The sequence below is a fragment of the Talpa europaea genome, assembly GCF_964194135.1.
Source record: "Talpa europaea genome assembly, chromosome: 5".
Classification (NCBI taxonomy): domain Eukaryota; kingdom Metazoa; phylum Chordata; class Mammalia; order Eulipotyphla; family Talpidae; genus Talpa; species Talpa europaea.
In genome coordinates this window covers 44,374,823-44,387,073 of record NC_140071.1, presented here as the reverse complement: position 1 = coordinate 44,387,073, position 12,251 = coordinate 44,374,823, and the positions used below count along the sequence as shown (strand labels likewise).

Below are 12,251 nucleotides of genomic sequence, written 5' to 3'. Positions count from 1 at the left end.
TTTATCCATAAAATATCTATAATAAAATGATTATTCTTATGCTAAAATAACCATTAAAGAAGTTAAATTTGTCTCCTTTTCAAAAAATTGTACATTAGCATATATTATATATGATACATAGTTATATATCTTTCAGTGCTACTGACAATTAAGTTACTATCAAATAATGCAATCACATTTCTTGTTTTCAAAATTGTACTTCAGTATAGTGGTCAGAGTCTGTATCTTGGGAAAAAAAGGGGGTAACTGATGCCAATGTATATCAATATATTACTTCTATAACATACAAGGACATAAAGCGGTAGAACAAAATGATGCCTAATTAAATCAAAATCTCTTTCTCCTGTTTTAGTATTACTTGCTATTATTTAGTATCAAACATACCTGAGTAGATACTGCCTGATAAAGAGAACACTACTGGTTGCTGTTCCCTTCTAATTTGGGGTCCCTATTCCCTCTAATTGCAGGGAAAAGACAGTGAAACTTTTAATTGAAGGCACATGTCCCCCTGATTCTTATTCTAGGAACCTTAACCCTAGTTTATGAATCTGAAGCGCTATTATGCAGAGGCTGTCCAGGTCAGCTATCCTACCCATGTTTGCTCAGAACACTTAGTACTATTTTTAGTTTTATTTTGAGACTCCCCAGGGGTAGAAGTAGCAGGGGAAGGCATAAAAATCCTGTCATTGGGTTCCATGAGAATACCCAAATGCTATTTTTCTTGTCTCTGCTTGAGGAATTAAAGGGGAAAATAAGATGTTACAGGGGATTTTGTCAAAGTATTGTGCAAGGCAGGTGAAGTGCACTTGTATTGTCTCTGGAAATTGCCTCTCCAAGAGGATGATGATGATGATGATGATGAAGATAACTTTACAATGACTGGAACACTTTAGAGATGATTTTGCATATAGGATTCAATGTTCTAATGGATAGAATCTAAGGTAAAACATAATATATATGTTGATCAAGTCAAACATTTGTTTGATATTAAATAAGACAGCAAAAAATTGACAAATATTTACCTGAAGACTATAAAAAATACTATATCTAAATCATGGCAAAATTTGTATACAATGAATACTATATGATGACCTCCTAATTTTGAAACATTATATGTAACTAAAGACTGTGAATAAGAAATATAAATACAGCAAAATATTATATTACAAAATTTATTTAATGTTAAACACGTTAAATACAAAATAAACATTTAAACAAATTATGTTTAATTAAATGTTTAACATAAAATTCCATTTAAACATTTCATTTATTTAACAAATACTAACCTAATCTTAGCTTACTATGTATTTCAAATTGAACTTCATTTTAATATAAGAATTTATGTTCTAACTCATAAGGATAAGATAAATTTACTCAATTCCCATTGTGCTTGAAAATACTGTTTCAAAAATAGTACTAAATAAAGTGGGGGTTATAGTAAGTACTTGTAGTAGAATTACTTAAGCTCAGTAATTCCCCCTCTTTTTGAGGATATCATTATTATCAAGGAAGTAATATACAAACTACATTGTAGCTATTATCTTGGATGGAAATTTCTATATAAGTATAGTTGAAAATAAAAGGTTAGCCTCATTGAAGATAAGCAAAAAATGAATTTAAGAGAAGCCTGTGCTTTTGGGTAAGGATTATGTAATCAAAGCAACCATGACTTCCCAAGGAAAAATCCTCTTCTGTAATTCATAGTCATTTTATTTCAAGATAATAACTACACAAACTTTGTAAGTCTATGGGATATCTATAGCAAGAAGTTTCTTGAAATCCTTTATTTTTAGTTTCCACAAAATACCAAGACATACAAAATTAAATAAGAAATGGTTAATGTTGAGTCCTAAAGTCTTTGGAAGTTTTCTTTAGAAATAATCTATAATGCATTTAAAAACATTTACATTGTGGTTGTAGTTTGTAAAAATTTGTAAATTCTACTGTAAATTATGCTATTAGTAAGTGTTTACTTCTAAAGATAAAACATTATACACAGAAACTTTATTTTTTAATTTATATATTTTTACATCATTTTTCATTTTTGTACAATGTATGCATTTTCATCTTGGTTATAGCCCATGTGAAATACCCACCACCCATTCACCTATGAACTATCACCATGGTCCCTTGTGCTTTTCCTACCCTTGTTTTGATCCTACTCCTTTCTATACATAGAAACTTTAAAACATAAGTATAAAATAAACAGGTTTATTTTAAATGACAGAATGTATAATGTATCTTGAGTTTAGAATATGGAAATGCAAAGATTATAGCAGAATAACCATTTTCTTTTGAGATGGTCAATTTTTTTTAACAACAAAATTATGAAAACTTTTTCCCAAATAGATTTATTCTTCAAAAAAGAGATAAAGTAGATAAAGTTGCCAGTTATAATACAACAGCAATAACTTTACCAAGGTTGATTATTTTTCACTGTAATATTTTCATGGCAAATAGGAAAAGTGAGAAACTAAAAAAAAAATAATCTGGAGAGAATTCTCCAGTAGGTCCATTCTAACCACAAAACACAAATATTTTAGACTATTAAAGTTACTGCTTAAGATAAAACAATTCTAATGATTTTTCCTTCAATTTTTAACATGTGAAAAGAGGACAGCTTCACAAATACCAGTTAGAAATACTTGTTTGCCTTAACACAGTAAGACTCACTTTGATTTAAAGATAATAAATTATGAAGTGAATATTAGTAAAGACTACTCTATTGAGTACCATGGAAATGATGTGTTTTAATTTTAACTTCTCTTTAAATTCACTTTTTCTTTTGTTGTGACCTGAATAAATACAACAATCATTCTCTCTGGTTGCATCTTCCACATACAGAATTCTCCCTTTAGACAGAAATGTTTACAGAAATATTAACATCTATAAATATTAACATCTTCATTGTCTGTAAAGGAATCCTCATTTATGGAAAACCGAAACTAAGACTCCATATAAAATACAGTAACAAATGATGGAAATCTGAGTTTAAGGCTAAAAGGTCCTTTTAAAAGTAGAGTTTATGGGGCCTCCCCGGTGGCGCGGCGGTTGAGCGCTGGGTTGCGAAGCTGCCCGCGGCCTCTGCAGCGCCTGTTCGATCCCCGGCTGCTCCCCGGCCACCGGAGGAGGGTCCCGCATGGCGCGCAGACCTCTCCTGCCGCCCGCTGCTCCCCTCAGCAGTGTACTTCGGTCCTTCTGCCTGCTCTGCTCCCCGCTCTGGCTCTGGTGAATTCTCTCACCCTCCCGCACTTCTGACTGTACCCAGTGCTTGTATAAATAATAAATAAATAAATCTTTAAACAAACAAACAAAAAAAAACCTTTAAAAAAAAAAAGTAGAGTTTATGTAAACAGTAAAGTTAGGTAATAGAAAGTATAAGCATCTAGGTACATATCAGAAGTACCTAGGCATATTTAAATGAGAAACCCACATCCACATATCACCAAAAATAATTTTTAAAATTTCTATGATAATCTTAGTCTCCATAGTCCAGGGAATTAAGTGTATTTTATATATTTGCAATAAAGGAACTAGACATTTTAAACAGCTATTTGAATCTTGCAATGGTTACATGTAAATGTTTTTTTCTACTAGCAAAATCAAAAGTTGACCACATGGTTGATTATAATGAAAATTAATATACAAAATAGATAACCTTAATTAATAATTCTGGATTAATGACAGTATTCAGAATGTATACTTTTTGCATTTATATAGTTATTCAATATTCCTTAACTTACTGCATTTTAAAGTCAGAATGCTAAGTAGGTAAACTCTATGTATATCTAAAATCTGTAAGTTTCAGCTTTTGATATAAGCATAAAATATCATTCACTCCTTTTTGTAGCAACCATTAATAAAGGCCAAACCTTTGAGGAATTTAAGAGAAAAAGGGCTTCATGTCTATCATTTTTACTTTAAAAGTAAAAAGATGTGATAGGAAAATTTGACCTACTTTTTCTCCTGTTCTGTTAGTTTTGAGTCTGACCGGTACTCACCTATTAACCTATTTTCTATTTTAGGCAAAATTGCTTTCCATGAAAAGGGTTTCAGAAACTTAAAAAAAAAACACAAAAAAACCCCAAACCCAAAAACCTCATGTGTATCAGTAGAATTTATCTCACAGTATATTTTCAATGTGATTAAATGATATCACAGTTGTTTAATTTGATATATAAGTAACCAAAACATAGGCTGATGGGAAAAATCTCAGGAGATTCTTCATACACTATATGAACGCTTTCATTGTTTCTGGTAAGCTTTCTTTTGGCCAAATCATGGAATTGATCCACTCAGTGAATGAATGAAAAGTACTAACAAGCACCAGGTGTATATGGAATTTTGAAAGCAAATTGATGAAAAATAAAAATTGCCTAATGAATTGAATTATATTGGCTGATAGAAAGTTTATTCCCTTTGGGCTTGAAAGATGTTTTCAGTTAAAACCAAGTTAGTAACCAAGTTAGTTTATTTCTTATCTAAATACATGTTGAATTTTCAAGAGGAAATTTAACATAATAGATAACTTCCAGGGTTGGTAGTATTCCCAACAAAGCAACAGAAGAAGATATAAAAACTACATTGCTTATAATTACTGTATGTTCACTTCATTTTAACGATATTTAACTGTTTACTTCTATAGAATGAAATCACCGTTCTGCTGTCAGGATGTCTGTGTACTTCTGTATAGACTAGAGATTATGTGCTTATGTGTAAAAGACTCATTTTTGTGATAAACAAAACATGAAAATCAGACTAGCAGTTGGCATTTATGGCATTTAGAGAAACAAAAAAAGGATTTCATTCTTTGAGAATTCTGCTTAAATCCAATAGGAAATTTATTTCAATTATTAATATTAGGCTGTCAAAATTTAGTATGATAATGTGAACATCATCTGATATATTTATTATTAAATTAATGTTTAAAATCTGTGAAAAATAAAGATCCTTTACAATTAAAAAAAAGCACAAAGGAAGGAAGGAAAACAGACTAGGTTGTGAAAATGAAACAAACACTACAACTCATGTTTAGTTCATTTATACAAGTTTCATTTTATACTATACAGAAATTGAGGAGCTCAAACTGTGTTACACATTAATGTCACTTTAGAAGACAGAAGATAGAATACTTTACTGAACAGGATAATATAGCATTTTGCTTACATGTTCATTCCAGGCATCCCAGGACCACCTAAAGCATTCAGTGGGGGTCTCATTGCACCTCCATAGTTCTGTAATGATAACCAAGGGTCAGACTACCACAAAACAAAAAAACAAAACCAAAGAGGAGGGGGGAAAGAAAGGAGAGCAGGTTAATGATTTCCCTAGATAACTCCTGACTGGATAAGGCCTGTGAAATTCATTCTCTGAAGGGTCCACTCTTGTATTTGCTTCTATTTTTAATAATTACTTTCTTTTGTGACTTTTAAAAGCTATATAAATATGTAAAATCATTTGGAGCATGCTGAATGATTAAGGTCTAGTTACAGTTACAATAGTCAAAATATCTTTATTATTTTTTAGTATTTTTGTTATCAGTGAACTTTTTCAAATAAACATTTCAAAAATCCAAATCTGTTTCTAAAGACTCAGCACCATGTTTGAAATTGACAGACTCAGAACACTTATAAAGTCTAAAAAACCTAAACAGGTAAACTCAATATGAGAAAGGTGAATGTAAACTTCTGTTCACAATATAGAGAGAAATGTGGTCGTATACAAATACATGAAAATTAAGGCATACTCGAAATATGTATGGATGAATTAGATGACTCACTTGGCTTCTATCCATATCTATTATGTGCTTTAAAGACAAAAACATTTTAATGTTTTAACACACATAATGTTAGCTCACTTTAGTTTTCATGTTAATATAGTTTGACCCTGTCAACTACTTTAAATGCTTGGCTTTCTGACACCACTGTTTTCCAACTTCTGTCACTGTTTTTCAGTTTCCTTGTTGGCTCCTTTTATTTTGCTAACTCTTTGAATATTATTCTTCTCCAAGTTCTAGTCACAGTATTCTTTTCAATAAATATACATTATAGTAATTTTATCTGCTACTATTAGTTCAACAATTATTTTTAGGAATTCCTCTCCCCTAAGCTCCTAGATAACTTACACATTGAATTTCACATGGGTTTCCACCTGGTGACCACTTCATGTCAACATTTCAAAAACTTGGTATTCTCTTTTCTGTGTTCAAGTTCCTCATTCAGTTCTGAGGCATCACCTTCCACATAACAGTCTAGGCTAAGAACCTCCAGGAACTACACAATGTCTCTCCGTTTCTCTCAGTTTCTATATCCAGTCAGTTACCAAAGCCTATTGGTCCTACCCATGAAATAGCTCTTGAAATCTTTGTCATTCATTTACTGACAATACTGTTTTAATTTGCCTCTTTGACTTAGCCTTTCCTTCTCCCAGTTCTCTGTACTGCCTCCAAAAGCAACAGTTTTGTAACTCAGTACCATTTATGTCACTTAAAAGCCATGATGACCCACCGTGGCTATCCACGTCTGTAACCTCAACATGGCCCTATGTGGTTATTCACATTAGTCCCAGTCTATTTTTCCTACTCTCATTTGCTGTAATTCTTGCCTTCTTCCCTTATTCCCAGACTACTGGATTTCTTGAGGTGCAGAAACACAATACACATTTACACTCATGTTAACTTAGCTGCTTGGCCTTTCGTATAGTAGCTGCCAAGATGACAAGGAAACATTCACAGAGAGAAGGTCTGTTAACTCCAGAGTGTAGGTTACAATTTAAATTACCTAGTTACGTGCTCTTCTCATTGTTTACTTTTACTCTCAGGAAATCTTATTTAAACATACCAGTTTTGTGTGCTCTGGGACTGTAAAAGTGTTTCTACCCATACTTGAGTCATTGGTTAAAAGGTTAGCTGCTTTCCTCAACCTCCGGTTCAAGCATGATGGTGGGAGCAGCATTGTTATGAGGGGCTTCTGAGAAAAAAGTTACTCATTGGGAAAAAAATCTATATGGTAAAGCATAACAGAAATCTTCACAAGGAAAGTCTACCCCCATCTTTAGTCTTAGAAGATATGTGTTTCATTTTATTAGAAAATAGTTTTCCTTATAGCTCTGAACACAAAGACATTGAGTAAAATGTGTTGCCAATGCCCCATCTCCTCTGGCCCATTGTGAATCAATGGTTCTCCTAATTATCCATTGAACCTTAATTTTCTTATTAGCTTGTTGGAGTATAAAATGAAATCATAGAAAACACCTATCATAGTGCTTGGTGCATGATACTTGGGTCTGAAAAATTGTAGCTGCTAACTTTCTTAGCACAGTTATAAGGGGCAAACTTAATGAGTTCTCTTCTCATTAGCTTCTCTTGAGCGCTCTACCCTAACATACTTACTTGCTTGCCTATGTAATGACTCCCTGACAAGACTATGCATATTTCTTTTCCAGATTTTTTCCTGCTGTGTTTTTCTTTATGTAACTGCATCTCCAGCTAAACAATATGTACCTTGAGGATAAGAGTCTGTTTTACTCATTTTTGTATAACCCAGTGCTCAAGTATCATAGGGAATGAGTAAAACAAAATCACCTAATATATGACTTGATAGATTTTCAAAATATTTTCATTTGTGAAAAATCTGAAGTAAAAAGAAAATAGATAAGAAAAACAACTGGCTTTCCAAGTTGTAGTAACAAAGGCAGAATGGGAAGAGCTAATTTAGAATCAGTGAATTTTAAAGCTGATGGCAGCTATACAATTCCATCTGGTTTAATCTCTCTCCCAATGCAATGTTCCTGACAAAATGGCTGTTCAGACTCTGCTTGGAAAGTTTATAGAGAGTTTTTCCATGATTGGGCAGTTTAATTTCTAGAAAGTTCTGTATAATGAACTGAATTCTACTTCCCATCTTGGATTTAGAAAAAAGTCAGTGTACTCTTTTAACATCAGAGCCTATCATATTCCCATAATACCATTTCTCTACCCCAAGTATTTGATTTGGAAATCATGATATGTTCCATTTGCAGATAACTCATGTATCTAGGCTTCAGATTTCTAGAGGAATTAGAACTGGTTGGGTAGGCGTGGTGAATTTTTCTGTTAATCATAACACCTACTGAGCCTAAGAACACAAGTATATCTTATTCTGAAATCAAGGAGAAATAATACTTCAGATATGTATTAGGTAATCCTTTTTTATTATATAACTTTACTTTTCCATTGAAGGGATAATGATGTAAATTTAAATATCACATTACCACTGAACTTAGATTTATAGTAGATTATGGGGTAGAAAAAATATTCCACAATTTGGAGCAAAGTTTTGTCATTCATGCAATGAGTATTAATCACATGTTTATTCTAGGTGTACACTTTGCTTAAGTCAGCATTATCTAAGAATCATTAGATTATATAATCACTTTCTCTTTACACTTATTTTAACCTCAAAAATTCTTGGAAATAATATCTATGATAAAAATGTATTTGTGCATTAAGCTAGAGATACTTTCTATAATTCACCTATTAAAAAGCAGATGCATTTTAGACTTGGATAGCATCTGTATAATCAAATGTCGGTTATGAGAATTGTTCTCTATTTTTCAAGAAACACAGCTAATCTTTATTACAAGTTTCATAGTTTATAATGCATGTTTTATATACAGGTGTTCTGTGTAAATATCTCTCAAGATCCTCTCATTCCAAAGGACTTTATCTCACTTTTTATCAAGTATACCATTCATCTGAATGAATCCTGCTTTATTTGAAGTATATGATATATATAATTTCCTTTAATCTTTTATACTTTGTATACCATGATTTAAAAAAAGTTCTTGTATGTATTTTTGGTTTCTAAGGTAAATTCATACCAAAATACTTTGTATATCTCAAATTACATAGGAGAGGAGCAAGGATACCTATCCAAATGAAAGGAAGAAATTACTGAGTCTGAAAATGCAGAGAATTCACACTTATGATAGACTTAGTTATTGATATCTGTCAATAAGAGATTACTCACCAGAACTGTTTTACTCACCAGAAATGTTTTATTTCTGTTGTAATTTAACAATCATACAAAACATAAACATACAGCTACATATTTTAAAAACACAAACACTGGTATGCTTTTTTATTTTCAAATGAGATCTAGATGTTCATATAGGGCAGATAAGAATTGATATATACAGTCTAAGTACTGAAAAACTGGTTCTTAAATCAGACTGTAGTTATTGCAAGTATTAAAAATAATGGCCTGGAAATGACAAAAGCTTAAAGAGAAGCTAGCTGAAAAATAAACTGAATGAAGAATGATAACTGAATTATAGGCATGAAGTTTTTTATGTATATTTAAAATGTATTATGAACATTTTTGGGGGAATGGGGCCTTCAAGTTCTATAACAGCCAAAATAGTTGGCTTAGTTCATTAAAAAAAGATTAACAGTATATTCAGTCAATGAATTATCCTATGGATTTTATAAATTATAATTTCTGTTAATAGCTTAATGATAGTTGGTCACATATATCAACATCCCTAACATCACACAAAATGAGAAATTTTAAATATAAAAATCAGTTTTATAAGATCTTGGGAAAAACTGAGCCTAAATAGAAGTTGTTTTTTTCCCCCTGACTTTGAGGATGTCACATATTCATACAGTGGATTTTTTTCCCCATGTAATATGATATTTTTGAAAATTTTGGTTATATATTCCTCAATATAGTTAATATATACACCATTGCATGTATGTGGGTTAGAAACTCCTAGGTCACATTATCTGGGTGTTAGTCTTATTTTCTGACTCCTTTGGGCACACCACAAAGTATTAATTTTTAAAACGTAGCTATATGAAACAAGTTCCTAAGCTCTCACAAAGTAGTTTTTGGAAAGGATATATATATAAACATATATAATATATAAAATAGATAAAGAATTAATTTATTCTTTTAACCAGGTTTATAATATGCTAACCTCTGACCCATCAAGTAGAAATTTAACATTCTGGTTTTGGATTAGTTTCTTTGAAATACAACATTTAAAAAAAAATCATTGAGGTAACATTGGTTTTTAGCACTAGTGATTCAAAGGCATAGGATCACACCTCCTCAAATGCATGTCACCACACCATACAATTTTTCCAAGAGAGACAAAAATAGATTTTAGCTAAAATAAATGATAGCTGGTAACAGCATACTTTAAAGATGGCACTAACAGGAAAGGTTCAACCTCAGTGTATATTTTTGAGAAGTTTTGATAGAGAGGTAGGCTAACATCTGATACATACTGATAGTACTGTGTTTGATCAGTAAGACCTGTTTTAATGTTTATTTCTAAATGGTTCTAATTGTTTTTCATTTTCTATAAAGATACGGTTGTGAGACAATAAATTATCTCTGGCATTTAAAATACAGCAATGTGTTTATGCTGCTATTTTAATATTTTTGATCAATTAGGTTTTACTTAGTTATCTTTTATAATTACTGCAAATGTTTAATATTTTCTCAATATAACAAGTATTGTAAGTCACTTTAATAATTACAATGATGTATTTCTACACAATATACAAAATGAACTAAAGGCATTTCTGATTGCACCTGTTTAAAGATGGTTTGTTGTTATATCAACTTGGATGCATAACAGATACCATGTCCTCAAGAACCTAACAGTCCTTTTATATATCATGCTTTTAATGCACATAATAAAAGACAGCAAATAATGTAGTTTATATAAAATGAAAACAAAACCTCGGCATTTAGCTTTCTGCACAGATTATTTACCTGTGGTCCTAAGGGCACCATTCCTCTTGGAGGAGTCATTCTCTGCATTGGCCCACCCATATTTGGATGTCCTAAAAAAAAAAAAATTATTAGCAATGTTAATAGGCATGATTCTGAACCAGAGGTGAGTAGCCTCCTCTCTGCTTAGCATTTAATGTCTTATTTACTGAGGCACTGAGTTAGTAACATCTTATCTTGGTTCCCATCCATTTGTCTATCTCTTCCAGCACCTACCTCCCACCCACACTATTAATGACAGAGATTGAAAATTTCTTCCTATTCTATGTTGATTACATCTCTCTCTCCCCATTGCTGCCTCTTTTCTTGGTACAGGGCCATATCTGTAGTACCTAAATATTTTTATGGAAGGACTTGATTTGGGTTTATTAATCAAATCAGTTATTGTTTGGCATCTCTTGCCTCCTGCTTATCTTTCAGATGGACTACCATCTCTATCTGAAAAAGGAAGACAAAATTTTAAGTGATATAATTACTTTGATTCCTGTTTGCTAGAAATTATGTAAGGTTTTAAAGTTATTAGTTAAAATATAAATCTTTGGATATTATTCTATGTTAGCACTGCCCACACACCATAATGCATAATTAAGAGTAAGCTAAAAATGTAAATCACTTGACTGTGCTACCTGAAAAAAATGCAACTGGTATAATTATAGAAGATTTATACCAAAATTTTTCCTTAAAAATTAAAGGATCCCCTTTGAGATTGAGGACAGCAATTTCACTTTTTTTTTTTAAAGATTGATTTATTTATGCATATAAGAGCTAGGGTGAAGGCCAGAGGTGCAGGGGGTGAGAGGATTCACCAGAGTGACAGAGGCAGATTGACTGAAATACACTGCTGATAGGAGCAGTGGGCAAGACAGGAGAGGTCTGCTGCACGATGTGGGTCACCTCCCTAGGGACTGAACTCGTGCTGCTGATATAGCTTCATAGTGCTGAGACTTAACTTCTTGTGCCACCAGGGAGGCCCCCCAATTTCACTTCTAAGTAATCACCTTGTTGTCGAGTTGGGTCCATTCCACTGGGAAGTAATGGCTGACTTCCTGGGACTCCTCCAAGTGCCTAGCATATTTAATAAAACAAAAAACAATATTGTAAATATAAAACAAGGCCTTTATTCTCTTCTAAAAACGCTTACAATTACAAAATGCATTTGAGTATGTAACAAGATTTCTTGTATTTCACATTCACTTACAATACTAGACTTGCTTATGTACTTATGTGTACACCTAGTAAAAGTTTTAAGTTCTGAAAGGATTTTACTTTGCTAAATTTTGTGGCAAACAAAGTAAGTATTTTTTGGGGGACAAACATGTAGGCAAAAAATTGTCCTACTTCTACGTGAAAAGTATGCCTTTCCCCTTAATTTAGTAAGGGTACTGAAGTAACTAATTTTGCTTCTTAAATGTAAGCATTGTATTTCTATAGTTTTGCTCATTTGGGACTATAACAGCAGCACTAAAA

The 12,251-nt window shown here is 32.1% G+C and overlaps 1 protein-coding gene across 6 annotated transcripts in view; it reads right to left on the bottom strand.

Moving 5' to 3' along the window:
* Positions 1-12,251, bottom strand: part of SSBP2 (single stranded DNA binding protein 2) — a gene marked incomplete at both ends in the record, with an annotated part of 264,899 nt that overhangs the window by 41,167 nt on the left and 211,481 nt on the right. For 5 of the 6 annotated variants that reach the window (XM_084234129.1, XM_084234134.1, XM_084234131.1 and 2 more), the window contains 3 exons: positions 5,167-5,234; positions 10,767-10,837; positions 11,783-11,849. In XM_084234129.1, coding sequence (XP_084090255.1) covers positions 5,167-5,234; positions 10,767-10,837; positions 11,783-11,849 — 206 coding nt within the window. Of the gene's footprint in view, positions 1-5,166; positions 5,259-10,766; positions 10,838-11,782; positions 11,850-12,251 lie in introns of all 6 variants that reach the window. The other variant, XM_084234130.1, reaches the window with a different exon arrangement.